The sequence below is a fragment of the Jaculus jaculus genome, chromosome 6 (genome assembly GCF_020740685.1).
Source record: "Jaculus jaculus isolate mJacJac1 chromosome 6, mJacJac1.mat.Y.cur, whole genome shotgun sequence".
NCBI classification, from domain to species: domain Eukaryota; kingdom Metazoa; phylum Chordata; class Mammalia; order Rodentia; family Dipodidae; genus Jaculus; species Jaculus jaculus.
The window spans coordinates 61,769,487-61,787,882 of record NC_059107.1 but is presented as its reverse complement, the minus strand read 5'-3'; the positions used below and the strand labels follow the sequence as shown (position 1 = coordinate 61,787,882).

General features: G+C 51.9%; 1 protein-coding gene and 1 pseudogene across 2 annotated transcripts; both read right to left on the bottom strand.

Annotated features, from left to right (window-relative positions):
- Positions 1-480: 480 nt before the first annotated feature.
- Fbxo41 (F-box protein 41) lies at positions 481-17,771 on the bottom strand. 2 transcript variants are annotated; one of them, XM_045153104.1, is made up of 13 exons: positions 16,868-17,771; positions 13,849-14,074; positions 13,299-13,372; positions 12,704-13,062; positions 11,610-11,851; positions 11,291-11,406; positions 11,011-11,163; positions 10,798-10,893; positions 6,077-6,195; positions 5,737-5,895; positions 4,351-4,466; positions 4,124-4,229; positions 481-4,042 (listed from the first exon to the last, which is right to left on the bottom strand). In XM_045153104.1, the coding sequence occupies exons 1-12, from the start codon at positions 17,767-17,769 to the stop codon at positions 4,167-4,169; spliced, it is 2,625 nt and encodes an 874-aa protein (XP_045009039.1). In that variant the 5' UTR covers positions 17,770-17,771; the 3' UTR covers positions 481-4,042; positions 4,124-4,166. The 2 variants fall into 2 exon arrangements, with proteins under 2 accessions (XP_045009039.1, XP_004668337.1); XM_004668280.2 differs by having other exon boundaries at positions 481-4,229.
- Positions 7,230-7,328, bottom strand: LOC123461895 (annotated as a pseudogene).
- Positions 17,772-18,396: the final 625 nt, after the last annotated feature.

Genomic DNA, 18,396 nt, shown 5'->3' with positions numbered 1-18,396 from the left:
TAACTTAGTTTCCCATAGATCAAAGCCTGATTGGCCTTTGAAGTGGGGCCAAGCTAGTGGGGCTGCATGCAGGATAGGCCTCAGGACCTGTGTCTCTGCTTTTGTGGGCTTGCCCTGGAAGGGGCTTCTGCAAGGTTTTGTCTACTGACACTGAAAGCAGGATTGAGGTTATGGGTTGGTGACCTGGGTGGCCTACCTCCTATATCCATGTACCTTAGCTGCAGAAAGATTATTTGAGGCCTAGGGGTGAATGGTTGGTATACTGTTTGCCCTGTATACACAAAGCCCTGGGTTTGATCTCAGGATTGCATAAAACTAGATGCAGTGGTGCATGTGTAACCCCAGTATACTCAGGAGGTGAAAGCAGGAGGATGGGAAGTTTAAGGTCATCTGCAGTTACTGATCCTGTCTTAAAAGAAACAAAATAAAGTGGCTTTGGTGACAAATAGCCATAAGTCACTTAACTTCCTAGGCCAAATAGACCATTTTCACCATCTTTTATTGGATACAGAGCCATCAGTTCTCTGATGCCCATATGAGTCCTTTTAAATACATACACTCAGGTACATTCAGCAAAGGGCATCCGGGTGACATGGAGGAAAGTGCTGGGATGGCAACGCCTGGGTGGGGCAGAGAAGTGGGGCCAGGGAAGGCCCCCTGGGGGCTGGAGGTACAGGCACCACTTTATAAAGAAAAGTAAAACCAAAAGTTCATCTCCACCCCTCTGCCTTGTCTGTGGGGGTGAGGAAGCCTCCTTGGCACTGCTCAGGCCTGTTGCAGCCTGCCTGTGCAGGGAAGGCAGGGCCTAGGGGCCAGTTCTGGAGGTCCCACCAGCAGTGTCCTGAGCCAGGCCATCTGGCACTAGTCATGAAACCTCTGCCAAGGCCAAGCCTCCCTGGGGCTGTGCTGGCAGCAGAGGCCCGAGGTAACCTCGTGGTGGGGTGCCTGCCTGATTGTCAGGGCAGTTGGGACTGGCTAAGGTCCCAGTGAGTTGGGGAGGGAGGCCTGGTGTTTGGCTCTTCACCCAACTTTTAACCTTATCCTCAGCAAGGGTCACAGCTGAACACACTTGTCCAGGAGTAAATACATACACACACTAAAAGCAATATATACAGAGATGCAGGCCTGGGCCAAGGCTAGATGAGGAAGCAAGAGGAAGTTAATGCTCTTCAGGGACAGAATAGGCTGGACCAGACACTGTCTGTGGTTAACTCCTGGGCACTGGCCATACCCTAATAATCACTGACTCCTGCTTATACTCCTAAGCTTACCAGGAACAAGGCCTTTGTCACCAGTAGTTATTCTGGGAAGGTCTCCTTCAGTTTAGTGCCTTAAAGAGATTGGAGCCTTCGCAACTTGCCACCTGTGTTCTGAAGGGTTAGAGGAAAGTCAGGGAATAGGCAGTAGCTAAGGTAAAGGATGGTGCTAAACCTTACTGGAGCAGCCAGCAAGCCTTAGAAGCAAGGCTCCTTTCTCCTTTCCTTTTTAAGCAATTCATAAGGAGCTGGCTTAACTTTTGCTTTCATAGGACAAGGAAAAGGAGTGGCTTGATTCAGGTGTAGCAGTCTGCCCTGGTGGGTGGAAAGCTAAGATTCTGGGTAAAGGTGCGTACGTTTGCCAGTGCCATGGGAAAGCAGCCTAAATTAAGCATGGGGTACTCAGGCCAAACATCCCAGAACTCTCCAGGCACTAGAGCAAGGCTGTATGGCAAGGCTGGGAATGGTAGACACTGAGTGGCCGTCACCCATGGGAACTCTCCATAGACCTGAGGCCTTTGGAGCAGGGTCTGTTCTGGCTTATCACACATGCTGTTTTGGCATCTTAATTGGCTGAGACAGGAAAAAGGACTCCCTTTTGGGTGGGTAAAGCTGGGCTTAAACATCTGAAAGAAGCCAAGCCCATGTTCTAGTTCCTTGTCGTCCTTAACCCTTGCTGTGGTTCATGGTTGCTCAGGAGGTAAATGAAGCATCCAGCAGTGTAGCTCCCTACATGGGGAGAGAGCAAAGGAACAGCAAGTGGTGGCGGTACTGGAGGAACAAGGCTACAAAGGTATTGGTTCCTGAAGCATGCATGAAGACCAGGATCCCAATGCTGCCAGCCAGGAGTACAAGAGACATACTGTGATACATCACTTTTGGCAACGGCTTAAGCCTACGCAGTTTACATTTCCCATTTATTCAGAGCAAGAAAACCCTGCTGAGACCTCACTGGCTTCCTGGAAATTGTCCCTGGGAGGGCCTACTTGCATCAGCAAGAGGGGTCTTCATAGTACCAGAGGGGTTCAGGGACTCTGGATGAGGAAGAGCCGGAGTCTAGCCCCAGCATCAATCCTGGCCCTGCCCCCATCCCACTGGCTGTGCACCCTTTAACTGATACCAGCTATCCAAGTAGGCGAAACACAGGGAGAAGATGCCTACAGCTTGTGGTTCAGGAATGGCGGCTCTCTGAGGGCAGGCAGGGCACTCAGGAATGGCGGCTCTCTGAGGGCAGGCAGGGCACCTTGTGCTTTGTCCAGGAGACAGGGCAGCACCTCTGGCCTTGGGGATGTAAGGATGCAGCTGGCAAAACAGACAGGTCCTGAGTGCACCTCCACCTCCCTTCTGAACCCCGGAAGGAGAGGAAAATTGTGCTGTTGTTTCCGGCAACTTCTGGGGACAGGACTGGGGAAGTGGAATGAGCTGGGGCTGGGCGAGCAGGGGCACCGGTGTCACATAGACAAGACTTGAGCATGACTGGACATGAAGCTGATGTGACACCTTTGGCATTTCAGGCCTTTAAAGGGTAGGGGATAGAACAAGCCACAGAAGTCAGAATAATGCTGAAGAGCTGGGACAGCCCCAGAACTGGGTGCACTTCTGAGCTACAGGTGTGCAGTTCTGGAAGTAACCTAAGCCAGTGGTATCAGCTAGAGAAAACTGGGAAATGATCCCATCTCTAGCCACGACCTAGTGATAATTAGGGCTGAGAAACTATCTTGTACAGGAGCAAAAGAAACCCTAAGAGTTAGGTTACATGTTTGAAAATCTGTCCAAATGGAGGTTGGGCAGGACCCTTGACCCAGAAAGGAGGAATGAGAGAGGGAGCTCAGTCTTTGGGGCCTTGGTGCTAGGACCTGGTCCTCTGAACTGGGCAAGGACCAATGAAGCCTGCGCCACCAGCGTTCTGTGGCTTTAAGTTGAGCCAAAGGCTCCCACTGCAGTCTCAGCCCAGGACTGGTAGAGCCTGGGAAGGGGCTGGTGAGGGCATTTCTTGCCCTTGGCCCAACGGTCTGGCTCCCTGGCAAGGCCACATCCTTAAGCAAGTGAACTGATGAGGATGCAAGGCAAGCCCCTTTGGGCAGCCCAGGACCCACCCTCCTAGACAGGGGTCTTGGAAACCCAAAGGCCGTCAGATTCCTGTCCAAGCACTTGGGTTAGGAGATTCCTTCTCACAGCAGGTGGCCTCCCTCCCTCCTCCAGGAGTGACCTGTACACAAATGCATCCCTTACTGTTCCAAACTCAGCTTTGGGGTGTGGGTGTGGGCATGAGTAAATCTACCTCTGCAGGTCCCTTCCCTGTTGGGGGAGGTAGCCTAATCCTGGCAGGTTTGGGTGATTTTTTTTTTAAACCCTTCTAAATCAATACCTTGGAGCTGCCCTCAGCTTTGGCTGACCACATGCTGGGTCCCTAGGTCTGCCTGGATCATCCTTAGAAAATGGGGATCTGGAATACAGCTGAGCTGTCTTAAGAGGGTGCCCCATAGAGGGAGGAATAGAGCCCTCCTTGCCATGCCTGAGATGCCCTGAACAACACCCTCTGGCCTGTGGTCTTGCTAAGGCCCCTGACAGGGAGTAGGCCTCAGATAGGAGAAGCCTGTCTAAGGAGCCAAGTCACTGGATAGTTACTACAGATCCTCTGGCGATGACAACCAGGTGCTGGTGGTGATAGCTCCTTGCTGGCTGTGCCGGAAGGCTGCTCCAGCTGGATGTGGGTGCAGGTTGGAGGGGAGCTTTTGTCCAAGCCCCTGCCCTGGGGAGGCTGTGCCCTTGGTCACCTGTTGCTCCTGTTCCAGGAGGAGAAGGGTAACACTAGACTTCCAAAGGTGTAGTCCAAGCCAGAGCCCCTCTGGGGGTCCAAAAAGTACCTTGGTGTGGGGCTGGCAGGGGCCCTGCCGCCCCCTACCCGGGTTAGCAGCCGCCCTCCACCTTGACGTGCAGAATCTTTGAGAAGCCAGGTCTCCGCCGCAGGGCCTACAGACAGATCCTTGCATTAGTTCTCCCTCAGTGGTGGGATGGGGGCTCCTGCCCACCCTTCCTTAGGCCACCAGCCCCAGACAAGGAGTCTTAGGTTGCCACAGAGCCCATCTCTCACCTGGAGTTTTGTCACCATGTCCTCAAACAGTTTCTGGGCTTCAGGGCTGCTGGGCTCCTTGAAGTAATCAGCAATCCCAATCTGGACCACAATGGACTTGAGGTTACGGCAGATGCCTGGGAGAAGGTGAATAAGGGGCCCATGTTTGGCCTGGGCAGTGGGCTGTATCCTCTCACTAATGAAATCAGACCTCAGTGAGACATTTGTGGCCAGCCACAGGAATAAGAGGTGAGCAGGCCTGTGCTGGCCATAGCTCAAAACGAAGGAAAACCAAAGTGTTCTGGGAGGACTAGTGATTGACGATCAAATACATGGCAGCCCTAGCAACTTCCCTGGTAGAGAGGACAATTGTATAATGGCCTGGGCAATTGAAAATAACTTAAGCAAGGCTGGATCATGAAGAGGATGGATGGGAAATAATCAAGTAGAGCTGAGGGCATCAGGAACCAGTGGTCAGTCAGTGAGAGGCACGGCCAAGTTAGGGGCTGAGAGGGGTGGATTCTGAGGGCAAAACAGTGAGTTTTGATGGTAGTGTCCAGGGTGTGGCCATGAGGATGCAGGAAAGTGGTAAGAGGGTTATAGAGGTGACAAGGTCAAGAAAACTAGGTTGTTGGTGGCACAGTCCCAGCTACCCAGAAGGCTGAGGCAGAAGGATTTCAAGTTCAAGACCTTACTACACAGTAAGTATGAGGCTACTTTGGCAATTCTGAGATGGGCCACATAAAAAAAGGGCTGGTGGCATAGTTCAGTGGTATATACTTACCTAGCATGTGCAAAGTCCTGGGTTTTATCCCCAATACTACAAAGAAAAACATGAAGGAACCTTCAAGCACTCAACACAGGGTCCTTCCAGGGGCTACATGGCCTTGGATGATGGACTCAGGGCAGGAGCAGCCCAAGTTAGGTACCCATGTCTCCAGTGAAGGCAGAGGAGGCCGGCACAAGGGAGGTGTGGGACCAGTAATGATTTGGAGCCCAAAGGAAAGGTGAAGTCCTTACTGCAAGAGCTGTCAGGTCTAGGGGGAACTGAAGCATAGTATCTTTGAATTTACCCATTATACAAAGTGAAAAGATGGGAATATACAATTCCTACAGGAAATCTGTGCAGTCACACAACTGAAGAGCAGTGTGTACAGAACCTGTACTCTGTACCATCTGCTTTCTGCCTCTGCCCTAGCTAGAGGCTCTCACAAGGGCCTGATGGCACCACATAGCTCCTGGCACCAATGAGGGCATCTGTGGAACTGAATTGTTTACACCACAGTTCACAGGGCTTGGAATGCCATGCTGGCTTCAGAGATTGCTGATAAAGACAGGGCTAAAACCCTGCTGAACAAATAGGGGCAGGTGGCAGCCATACCCTGCCCTCATTCCCCCCTTGCTCACTGTTGAAATGTAGCAGGGCCTTAGGAGTGACAGGGGTGGCTGTGAGCACCAGCATCTCCAGTCCCTTCAGGCCTTCCCGGCAGACCTCAGCCGCCACCTCCTGGGTGATTTCCGACACGTGGTCCAGCTCCAGGACCTGTAGCCGCATGCAGTTTCTTGCTAGGGAGATGAAGAAGTAGGGACTGCTGACAAACTACCCAGGTCACTGCCTGCCCAATACTTTTGGTCCCCTGCCACCACTCAGGGTGCAGCCCTTAGCCCCTGTATGATTTCATAGGGGCAGCTTTGCACCCTTGCCTATTTCTTGACCCCCACACCCCAACCCTGAGTAAAGACTCACCAAGTGATGCCAGGCCCTGCACACCACAGCCAGCACCTCCAACACCCAGGGCCCTCAGGTGGGGCCAGCAGCGACCAATCATCTGTAGGCAACGATTGCTGAAGCGTGTGGGCTGCTGGCTGGAGAATGTAGGAGCAGGGCGTCAGGAAGCCGGACACCCCAGGTGTGCTGCTCCTCTCTGGGGATCCCTCCCTGTGCCCAGCCAACAATCCCTGACTCCTTTTGCCACATCACACAGCTTGATTCCAGAACAATTCTGGAGCCATAGGTCAGAATGCCATGGTGTTACTCTAAATTGCTACTAGTCTCCATTCATGCTTCACACTGTCACCAATGCCAATCACTCCTACAGCCTATCGAGTGTGTGGTATCGCCGAGACAATGGAGCCAGGCTCTGGGATACACTGTGACAGTAGACATGAAGCCTGCCCTCAAAGCATGGACTGTCTCTGACAGAACATTCACTGGTCTGACTTTATTGTCCCTCCCACACACCTTTTTTCAGGTTCTTCAAGGCTGACCTGGCACTGTGTACTTCCACTCAAACTCAGCAATTCTACCTCTGCCTCCTGAGTGCTGAGATTAAAGGTGTGCACCGCCACACCTGGCTTCATTTTTATTTTATTTTTTAACATAGATTCTAAAGTCATACTTACACTTGTATGACAAGCACTTTACCCACTGAGCTATCTCCCCAGCCTTTTTGGGGGGATGGAGGATAATGGTTTACATATAGTCCAGGTGGGCCTAGAACTCACTATGTTGAACAGGCTGGCCTCTGCGTGTTGGGATTATAGGAGTTAACCAGCATGCCTGGCTTTCAATTTCCTCTTTCTTTCTTTCTTGGTTTTCGAGGGTCTCACTCTAGCCCAGGCTGACCTGGAATTCACTCTGAATTCTCAGGGTGGCCTTATAGCGATCCTCCTATCTCTGGCTCCAGTGCTGGGATTAAAGGCTTGTACCACCATGCCCAGCTATTTTCTTTCTTCCTTATCCTCCTCTCAGTTTTTGAGATAGTCTCATGTAACCTAGGTTGGTCTCAAATTCACTATGTAGCCAAGGACAGCCTTGGATCCTTGACCCTTCTGCCTCCACTTCCCAAAGTGCTGGGATTACAGGCAGGCATCACCATAACCTTTAAAAAAAATTTTTTTTTAATCTGGAACGCTTCACAAATTTGCATGTCATCCTTGCACAGGGGCCATGCTAATCCCTGTGTTGTGTTTTTTTTTAAATATATATATTTATTTATTTATTTGAGAGAGGGAAAGAGGCAGAGTGAGAGAGAGAGAGAGAGAGAGAGAGAGAGAGAGAGAGAGAGAGAGAGAGAGAATGGGCCTGCCAGGGCTTCTAGCCACTGCAAACCAACTCCAGATGCATGTGCCACCTTGTACATCTGGCTTACATGAGTGCTGGGGAATCAAACTTTGGTCCTTAGGCTTCGCAGGCAGGTGCCTTAACCGCTAAGCCATCTCTCCAGCCTCTTGTTTTGTTTTTTGAGGTAGGGTTTCACTGTAGCTCAGGCTGACCTGGAATTCCCTATGTAATCTCAGGATGGCCTCCCAAGTGCTAGGATTAAAGGCGTGTACCACCACACCTGGCTAATAACCTGTTTTTATTTATAGATAGAGAATGGGCTCACCAGGGCCTCCAGCCACTGCAAACGTACTCCAGATGCATGCTCTACTTTGTGCATATGGCTTACATGGGTCCTGGGTAATGGAACCTTGAACTGGAGTCCTTAGGCTTTACAGGCAAGCACTTAACTGCTAAGCCATCCCTCCAGCCCTAATCTTTTATTTACTTATTTTGCACTTGTGTGCAGTATATGTGGTGTGTGCCCCATGTTCACACACACAGAAGCCAGAGTAAACTTCCAGATGTCCTCTATTGCTCTTCCATGTTGTTTCTTTGAGATGAAGTCTCTTCTTAAACCTGGAGCTTTTTTTTTCTTTTTTTCTTTTATGGTCAAACTAGCTAACAGCAAGCCCCAGCAATTCTATCTCTATCCCCAACAAAACTGGGGTTCCAGGAATGTGTGGCCTTGTGGCATTTTACATGGGTGCATGGGACTGAACTTAGGTGAAGTCTAGTCATCACAAACCCTTGTGCTTGAGTAGCAGGTGCTCTTACCTGCCGAGCCATCTCCCAGTCTTTATGAAACCCTTCTTTAGGGCTGGAGAGATGGCTTAGTGGTTAAGGCGTTTGCCTGCAAAGCCAAAGGATCCCGGTTCAACTCTCTAGGACCCATGTAAGCCAGATGCACAAGGGGGCACACACATCTGGAGTTCGTATGCAGTGGCTGGAGGCCCTGGTGTGCTCATTCTCTCTCTCTCTCTGCTTCTTTCTCTCATATAAATGAATTAATTAAAAAAACAAAAAAAAAACACCCTTCTTTATAAAACCTAAAATCCCCATTCTAGTACTTTCTAGATAAAATGCAAACATAAGTCTTTTAGTGAGACCCTTCCTGGCCTTTCCCAGTGTGCCTTTGTGGCCCCACTCACACCAAACTTGGTATTTCTGTGAATATTTCACCCTTCAACACTCACCCAGGCAACAGTATCTCAATGCTATCTGCTATGCCTGTTGTAGCAGGGATACAGAGATAGACATTCACAAATTCTGCCCTGAGAACTAAGTCTAAGGAAGTAGAAATGACTGCAGAGTGGACAATAGCTGGGGTCAGGAGAGATACAGGGGAGTCTAGCAGGCGCAGTGACTGAATCCATTAAGTGTTCGGGAAGATACACTAAGGAGCCTGGGCAGAGCTGGCACATGAAGAGCTCTGGAATGACAAGGTGCAGTGAAAGTTTGCTGGTTTGAGGATGAAGTAGAGATAATTCCACACCCTGGGTTCACCAATAACCAACTTAGTTGCTTTGAGACAGGGTTGTGATGGTTAACTTTTTTCAGTTTTGTTTTTAGAAATTGTTTTGTAGGCAGGATTTTACTCTAGCCCAGATCACACAGTACTCAACAGTAATCTTTCTACCACAGCCTCTCCAGTGCTGGGATTAGAAGTGTGAATTGCCACACCCAACAATGATGTTAATTTTGTCAATGTGATTGGACCTAGAATCACTTAGGAAACAAACCTCTGGGTATGTCTGAGGGAGTTTCCAAATTAGGTTAACTAAGATGAGAAGGTCTACCCTAACTGTGGGTGGTACCATTCCATGGATTGAGACTCAATACTGAATAAAAAGGGGGAAGGGCCTGGAGATGGCTCAACGGTTAAGGCACTTGCCTGCAAAGTGTAATATCCTAGGTTTGATTCCACACTGCCCATGTAAAGCCAGATGCACAAAGTGTTACATGCATTTGGAGTTCCTATGCAGTGGCTGGAAGCCCTGGCATGTCTATTCATTCTCATTCTTGCTTTCTCTCTCTGCTTGCAAATAAATTATTTTTTTAAAAAAGGAAAGAGGGTTGGAGAGATGGCTTAGTGGTTAAGGTGCTTGCCTGCAAAGCCTAAGGATGCAGATTCAATTCTCCAGATCCCATGAAAGCCAGAAGTACAAGGCATGTGTCTGAAATTCGTTTGCAGTGGCTAGAGGCTCTGGTGCACCCATTCTCTTTCTCTGTCTCTCAAATAAAAGAACAAAATTAAGGAAAAAAAAAACTCTTGCCAGGTGTGGTGGCACATGCCTTTAATCCCAGCACTTGGGAGGCAGAGGTAGGAGGATTACTGTGAGTTCAAGGCCACCCTGAGAATACAGAGTGAATTCCAGGTCAGCCTGGGCTAGAGCGAGACCCTACCTTGGGGGGGGAAAAAAAAGGGAAAAAAACCCAAAAACTATCTCCCTGACTGCTTTCTCTCTCTCAAATAAATAAAGTATTTTATATATATATGTGTGTATATATATATATGTATATGTATATGTATATATGTATGTATGTGTGTATATATATACGTTTGTATATTAAGCACATCTTTAATCCAAGCACTGCAGAGGTAAGAGGATCACTGTGAGTTCGAGGCTGCCCTAAAACTAGATTGTGAATTCCAAGTCTGCCTGGGCTAGAATGAGATGGTGGCGCACGCCTTTAACCCCAGCACTTGGGAGGCAGAGGTAGGAGGCCACCCTGAGACTACAAAGTGAATTCTGGGTCAGCCTGGGCTACAGTGAAACCCTACCTCAAAAAACCAAAAAGTAAAAAAATAAAAATAATAATAAAATTAAAAATGAATAAAATGAAATAATAAAAACCCTCAAGCTGTAAACCAGGATAAACCTTTCCCTCTGTTTGCTTCTTGTCAGGTATTTTGTCACAACAAGGAAAGTAACTAATACAAGGGTCTTGATAAATTGCTCAGGCAGGTCCTTGAACTCAATCCTCCTCTCTCAGCCTTCTGAGTAGCTGAGATGACAACAGGCACATGCCGCCACACCTAGTGTCCTCTGTACATTATACACTGCCCGCCCAGATCTGCTGTTAAGTCAAGCATGTGCCATGGATCCTGCAGACTTTGTGGATGTGACCTCATCGGGCCAGCAACAACCCTAATGCAAGTTGAGAAACTAAGGGTTTGGCTGCCCACAGTGCTATTAATTCAGGGCAGGGTTCTAGGTCTTCTGTCACAACCCTACTCCTAAAGCCTCAACACATGGATTAACAAGCATAATCTGTCTCTCCAACAGCTGATCTGTTCAGTCCTTAGCCCTGGACAAGTTCACCATCCTTTCTCCTCCCTACCCACCCTTATCTGGGCTCACCAGGGGTGTAGTGGTGCCACTTGGAGGGAGACAATCTCTCTGCAGCCCGCGCCCAGGGCCCAGATGACCTCATGGCCCACCGGGTCTGTGGCACTCCTGTGGAAAATATAAAGCTGGAGTGACCCATTCTCATGTCTTCTACCATTAACATACAGTGTCTAGGAATCCTTGGGGCCCAAGGTATAGAGGGCTTTGCTTCTTGTGAGGACCCACCTATAGGTGACAGCCTGCAGGGCACGGCAGTAACAGCTGGCCAGCCAGAGTGAACGGTCAGTGAGGATGTTGGGACAGTGTGAGATGCGCAGGATCAGCAGGTTCCCCCCAGCCGCCTTCAGCAGGGACTCCAGTCCTGCTTCAAGGCAGCCCCTAGGGATGACCAAGATGTTAGGGAGCTGCCTGCAGTCACCTCCTCTGGGAAATATCCCCACTTGATTCCAGGTCTGTGGCCCAGGAGCACCCACCCACCCAACTGCCCACCCTTTGCAGGCCTCACCGGGTGCTCCGGGCATACTCCTCCTTGCTTTCCTTCTTTCCCCGCTGTCGGGGCTTCAGGTTTTGCAGTGTCAGTGAGTGGGCCTGGGTGCACCATTGAGCCAGCATTGCCAGGAACTGCAGGAGAGGGCAGCCATATGATAAGGGATCTGAACTTGTTTGGCTGGCTGGTGAATGGCAGCCCCAGAGTAGGAGGCCCCATGAGAGTATTATAGAGAGCTACAGACCTACAGTGCTGCAAGGGTGGCAAGAACAAGACTTGGGTCACATTATTCCAGGACAAAGGTGCTAGGAACTCCTAGCAGGGTGGGGGCAGGTACCTTGGAACAGACTCGGGCATTCTCAAGCAGCACCCTTGTCCAGACAGCGGGGTGGCGGGCCACAAAGCGCCAGTCCCGGCACACCTCAGCAGCATGCAGCAGTGTGCGGGTGTCCAGGTAGGTAAAGATGCAGAACAGGGCAGCACGCATCTTGAGGATCTCTGGGCTGATGACCTCATTGGACCGTGAGGGGCTACCCCTCTCTGCTCGCCGGCCTCGTCCACTGCCTCCCTCAGGGCGGGCTGAAAACACCAGGATCAAAGGAGACAGTGGAGAGTCAAAAGCTAGCACAGGGCTATGGGTGGGAAACTGAGGCAGGCCAGGAGCTGTAGGAGGAATAGGCATGATACCTATGATGGGGACCAGCACCTTGGGAGGAATGATTAGGGGTCTGCTTCCATCCCAAATTTCTGGATTAGAAAGGGTGTTCCTTTGTCATAGACTATCAACTTCCCTCCCTCTCCATCCCTTCTCTCCTTGTTTTGCTTCTGCTTTTTTTTTTTTTTTTAAGTGGATAGGAGGGTTTCATTTAGCACAGGAAGCTGGCCTTGAGCTCACTATGTCACAAGGATGACTTTGCATTTGTGATCCTCCTGAGTGCTAGGATTATAGACATGTGCAACCATACCTGGTTTTATGCTATGCTGTATATTAAACCCAGGATTTTGTGCATGCTAGGCAAACACTCTACCCAGCCCAAGTAAACTTTCTTTTTATGGATCACCCCGACCCTAATCTCTAACCTAAACCTCCCATTTAAGTGGCTGGCTACTCTTAATCCCTGTGCTAGGGGCTTTAGAACCTAGAGTCAACCCTCCTCCTCCCTACCTGTGATGAGCCTATCACATGCACAGAATCCACTAATGGAAAATCTTGTACACCAAACAACTACCCACCCTCATGTCACTGCAGTCTCGCCTTGTCACACAAATCCCTACCCCAGGCTTAAAAGGTACCTCACAGCATGGGTATGTGTGGGCATGATGAACAGAGGTACAGAAGTTGAGTAGAGTCACTACCTCTGCCCTGTGTCCCCTGAAAGGTCCCAGAATGCTGAGAAAGCTGGCCTTTCTGTTCACCCTCCTAGAACTTACCCGAGAGCCGGCAGCTGTTCAGTGGCCCTGCCATAGCAGGCACAGGGCGGGGGGCGTCCGAGGGGCCCTCAGCCTCTGACTCAGTGGTGCGGGAGCCAACATCTGACACATCACCCTCCTCCCCCTCAGTGCTGTGCCGGCGGGGTCGACGCTGCCAGTTCTGGATGGCCTGACGTCGCAGGCCTGAGCTGCGAGGGGGCTGAGATCTCTCCGGGCCACCATTGGTAGCCTGGGCTCTTGAGCTCAAGCCCCCAGAGCCAGTGTCTTCAGGGGCCCCCTCCTCTGCCCGAGGTAGCTCCAGACTGTCACTGTCATAGCAGCCTGAGCTCTGGGATGCAGCTGGCATGCGGCTGGAGGCCCTAGGGCAGGGGGCAAAAGAAAACCAGGCTATAAGGTGAGAGGTACCAGGCTGCCCAAACTTCCCACCCTGCCCCTGTGACCACTGCTCTGCTTCCCAAAAGCTCCCTGAGTATAGAAAGGCAGACCACAGACCCCAGAGGGATGGGCAGAGGGGGCGGAGACAAACTCTTGAAAGGCTAACAGATCTTCCAGGGCAAGGGTGGGCTGGATGGGGCAGGTTAGGCCTGAGGCTTACCCTGTGCTGGGAGAGGAGCCATGCCGTGACACGGCGTATGTGCTTGGCACAGCTGGGCCTGCATGATGTTCTCGCTGTGGCCCCAGAACAGGAGAGGATGGAAGGGTGGGCAGAAGAAGCAAGAGGAGGAAGAGGAAATAGCAGGAGAGGAAGGTAGAAGATGGAAAGAAGAGAGAAAAGAGAAAAGAGAGAAGGACAAAGTTGGGAAAGATGGATGAATGGAAAGAGACAGCCCAGACAGGCAGGCTCCCCAGCCCCCTCCCCAGCTACCCACCCAGCACCCCAGAGCCCAGCTTGTGGCTCCTGGGCTCTCATGTGCAGGGATGTGCAGAGATGGGCCTCTGAGGGCTGAGGCTGCTTAAGTACACCTCACCACAGCCTTGGGACCAGTGCTTCTGCCGTCAGAGGGGCCCTGTTCCCACACCCCACTTTAGACCTAGAGTTGGCTCATGAGGGAACAGCCAAAGAAAGGAAGCCCAGAGCATTCTGGGGACATGAGGCAGTGTGTGCAGGGAGACAGTAGGGGCCATGTGAGCAGGTGTGTACTCACCATTCTGCCTGGGCCCCGGGCCCCATGCCCAGGGCCACTGCCCCCACCTCCACGGCCCAGGCTGGTACTAGGTGTGCTGCCACAGCTGCTGCTGATAACCTGCAGCTGGCGTTCAGCACGGTCCGCCCTTTCCAGGAGCTCCTCGATGAACTGCTGTAGCCGCAGCTTGGCGCTGGCCTCCCTCGCTGCTGTCTCCTTCAGGAACTGGTCGATTTGCACCACCTCCCTGGGTCCGGATCAGTCTCTTACCCCAGGGTCTTGGCCTGGCTGCCCCCCCACCATTCCCGCTGGAGGAAAGCCTGGCCAGTGGGGAGACATGGGGCACAGCAGCCTGCAGTGTCTGCTCATGGTTGCAGGGGTACATGACGCATCGGCCCACACACAAAACACAGGCAGATACCTGAGTCCCACATTCACACTCCACACACTCAACCTCACAACTGGACAGCCCAATACTTAGAGGCATACAAAGAACTACATACAACCAACTCCAGGCACACACACAACCCCATACCCATTCCATAACCAGAAACATGGTCCAGTTTGAACACACAGACATACCTCATTACACTGTAACCTCATTACATGTCCTTCCCACACAGGAATATGCGCAGGCATACACTTAAGAGTCACACAGCCATGTATAAATATCCTCACACACAGCCCCCAACACAGCTTCCCACATACCTTTATGCGCTCTCATTTCATGTCATTCTCAGGCACACAATCACACTCTGAAACAAGTAAGGGACAATGGAATGTATTTTACCAGTACATTCAAACATAAATGCACACTTTCAGAAACATTCAAACTAGTTGTAAGCCATGGTCAACACATTAGAAATATGCTCAGGTGCAGAAGCATACTCATCCTTTGTACTGCCTTCCCGGGGTTGCATTATAACACATGGCATGCTTAGAATTGCCAATTATATTCATGGTCATTCACACATCCACTTAACATTGATTCTAGTCTCCTAGCACTGCTTTAGGTCCTGGGGTTTTCCAGTGAACAAAAACAGAAAATTCCGTCTCTATGGAGCACATATGAAAATGGAGACCCATGCGGAAGAGGTGGCGGAAAGAATGTAAGAGCCAAAGGAAGGGTAGGACTCCGTACCACGTGCTCCCTCCAGACATAAAATGGCTTGGATATCCATGACCTCATAGTGCCTGACACTACCTGCACAAGACCATCATAAGAGGAGGAAAAGACCATGACATCAAAATAAAAGAGACTGATTGAGATGGGGAGGGGATATGATGGAGAATGGAATTTCAAAGGGGAAAGTGGGGGGGGAGGGTATTACCATGGGATACTTTTTATAATCATGGAAAATGTTAATAAAAATTGTGAAAAAAAAATGGAGACCCATACATGACATCTACAGAGTTTGCTTACAGACTGAAGAAGTGAGGGGAAGCCAACAAAGAAGACAAAATGAGCAGAAAAAGGCAGAAGGACGCTGGGTGTAGTGATTGACACCTGTAATCGCAATACAACTGAGGCAAGAGATCATGAGTTTGTGCCAGCTTAGGCTACACAGAGATCCTGTTTCAGGGGAAGAGGGAGGAAGGAATCCCTGGAGTGTCCTGGCAGCCAAGTGAAGGAAGTGTTTCAAGGATCATTTGGGGAAGATGCTGCTGGTGGGTCAAGGAAGATGAAGTGGCCTCAACAACATGAAGGTCATGAGTGACATGGGAACAGTGGTGGAAGTATAAACCTGATCATAGTGGGCTCAAGAGAGAATTTGAGTTCAGGAAGAAACTGGGCCAGGCACGGTGGTGCACACCACTAATCCCGGCACTCGGGAGGCAGAGGTAGGAGGATCACTGTGAGTTCGAGGCCACCCTGAGACTACAGAGTGAATCCTGGGTCAGCCTGGGCTACAGTGAAACCCTACTTCAAAAAAACAAACAAACTGGGAGACTAGAAGTATAAGGTGTAAGATTTTCAGGGAGTTCTTATATAGGGACAGATAAAGGGTAGTAGTTTAAAGAAGAGGAGGAATTATGGCAGTAGAGAGAAATGGCATCATGTCTGCATGCTTTTTATTATTATTATTTTAAATTTATTTGCAAGCAGAGAGAGAGAGAGAGAGGGAGAGAGAGAGAGAGAGAGAGAAAAGAGACAGAGAATGGATCCACCAGGGCCTCCAGCCGCTGCAAATGAATTCTAGATGCATAAGCCACTTTGTGCATTTGGCTTTACATAGGTACTGGAGAACTGAACCCGGGTCATTAGGCTTTGCAGGCAAGCACCTTAACGGCTGTGCCATCTCTCCAGCCCCATGCATGATTTTGAGGACAGGAGGGCTGGGAAGATTGCTGAGTTCTTAAGCGTTTGGGCCTGAGGGCCCTAAAAACAGCCAGAATTTGAATCTCCAGATTCCACATAAACAGCTGGGTGTTGACACAGGGAAGCAGGGACCCAAAAACGGTTGGGGCCCCACAACCTCCAGAATCCAGAATCGGATTCTGGCTCAAAAACAAGAATGGTGGCGCACACCTTTAATCCCAGCACATGGGAAGCAGAGGTAGGTGGATCACCATGAGTTCCAGGCCACCCTGAGACTACACGGTGAATTCCAGGTCAGCCTGGGCTAGAGTGAGATCCTACTTTGAAACAAAACAAAACAAAAAACAACAACAAAAAACCAAGAATGGGTGGAAGCACAATGGGGCTGCAGGCAAGTGTATGGAGAGCCTCAACACATCACACACACACAAATCATGACAGGGAAAATATGATGGAAATGGGAGAGGGGGGAAGAGGTTCTGGTACCAAATGCAGCTAGGGAAGGACAATGCACAGCCTTCAATGACAGGTACTGGGTCCCTAAGCTCTATCCAGACACATACCATCACTCTTGGACCCACACGTACCACTATCACATGCTCATCTCGATCTCCTGTGACAGAGCCAGGCCTCATAGGGCATCCAGGCACATGCAGAGTGGTAGGGTGGCACAGTGACACCCACGGGCACCCATCCGCTGGACCCCGAGGGCCTACTCACTGCTGCTTGCGGCTCAACTCCTGTTCCTTGTGCACAAGGTCCTGCTTGAGCGAGGCTAGCAGCTCCACGCTCACATCCACTTGGCGCGAGAGCTCGGACGCGCGCTCCTCCAGCTCCTCCTTCTCGCGCCCCAGCCTCGCGCTCTCCTGCCTCGCGGTCTCCAGCTCCGCCGCCTTGCGCTCCAGCTCGGCCTGCAGCCGGCCCACCTGGCCCGCGATCTTCTGCTCCACTTCCTCGCTCAGCCGCTCCAGCCGCCGGTCCACCTCCAGCTTCTCCAGGGCGCGGATCTTGAGGCGCGCCAGGCCCTCCTCGTAGGCCACGTCGGCCGGCGAAGGGGACGCGGGGGAGGCGGAGGCCGGCCCAGAGCAGGGGCCAGGGCCGGGCCCGGGAGGCGGCGTCGAGCACGCCGAGGACGCCACGGACTTGCGTGCGAACAGCTCCCCCAGCGGGATCTCGATCTCGCGCAGCGCATAGCGCGCGGCGGCGGGCACGAGGCCCGGCTCGGCCAACTCCTCGCAGGGCAGGCCGGCGGGCACCAGGTCCCCCGGGAAGTGGGCCAGGGGCGCGTGGTGGTGCTGGTGGTGGTGCAGCAGGTGGGGCGTGGCGGGCGCAGGCCCGGCCGCCTGCTCCTTGCCCTGGAAGGACGTGCTCTCGAAGACCTCGCGCCGCGCGCCCGGCACCGCCAACAGGGCCGCGGGCTCGGCCGCCAGCGGGAAGCCGGAGGAGGCGGCGGCGGCGGCGGCGGCGGCCGCGCCGTCGCAGATGCTGTTGGTCTTGGAGAGGATGTAGAGCGTCTCGTAAGTGTGGCTGTACTCCAGGTGCGCGCGCAGCGACGACAGGCTCCGGAAGCGCTTGTGCTCGCCGCAGCGCGGGCAGCGGTAGGGCAGGTCCAGCGAAGCCATGGCCCCGCCGCCCCCGTGGCGCGCCGGCTCCACCGCGGCGCCTCGCCTCGCCTCGCCTCGCCCGTCAGCCGGGGGCGCTCATGGGGGCGGGCGGGGCCCACCGGCGAGATCGGGACGGCTCAGGACGCCACCGCCAGGGCCCGGGGCTGGAAGAGACGGAGCATATCAGCGGCCTGGAGCCGGCTCCCACCCGCCCCCAGGCCCCGCGCCCGCCGTCCCCACTCCGGATGAAACCCGCAGGCTGTCCTGGGGAACGCGGGATGGGGGGCGGCGGGCAGAACAATGGCCGCACCTACCTGAGGGGACAGACACAAGCACACCTAGCCGGGCGTGGTGACGTAAGCCTTTAGTCCCAGCACTGGGGAGTCAGAGGTAGCATTACTGTGAATTTGAGGCCACCCTGAGACTGCATAGTGAATTCCAGATCAGCCTGGGCTAGAGCGAGATCCTACCCTGAAAAACCAAAATAAATAAATAAAACCTCATATTCTTATATTCCTTCTCCCCGCCCCCTCAACGGTCCTTCATAGGTGCCACAATAGGTTGCCCACTTTGGATCTTTCTCTGGGTTCTGCAATTTTCTGTTCTTTTGCCTTCCTAACTCCCTGTTTCTTGGTGGGTAGCCCC

Excerpts from the sequence above, each read along its gene's own strand:
- Fbxo41 (XM_004668280.2), bottom strand. The coding sequence starts at position 17,769 with ATGGCTTCGCTGGACCTGCCCTACCGCTGCCCGCGCTGCGGCGAGCAC. Across the intron at positions 6,196-10,797 it reads GTGGCACCACTACACCCCTG|CCAGCAGCCCACACGCTTCA; the intron begins GTGAGCCCAGAT and ends TACATTCTCCAG. Across the intron at positions 4,230-4,350 it reads ACATGGTGACAAAACTCCAG|GCCCTGCGGCGGAGACCTGG; the intron begins GTGAGAGATGGG and ends ATCTGTCTGTAG.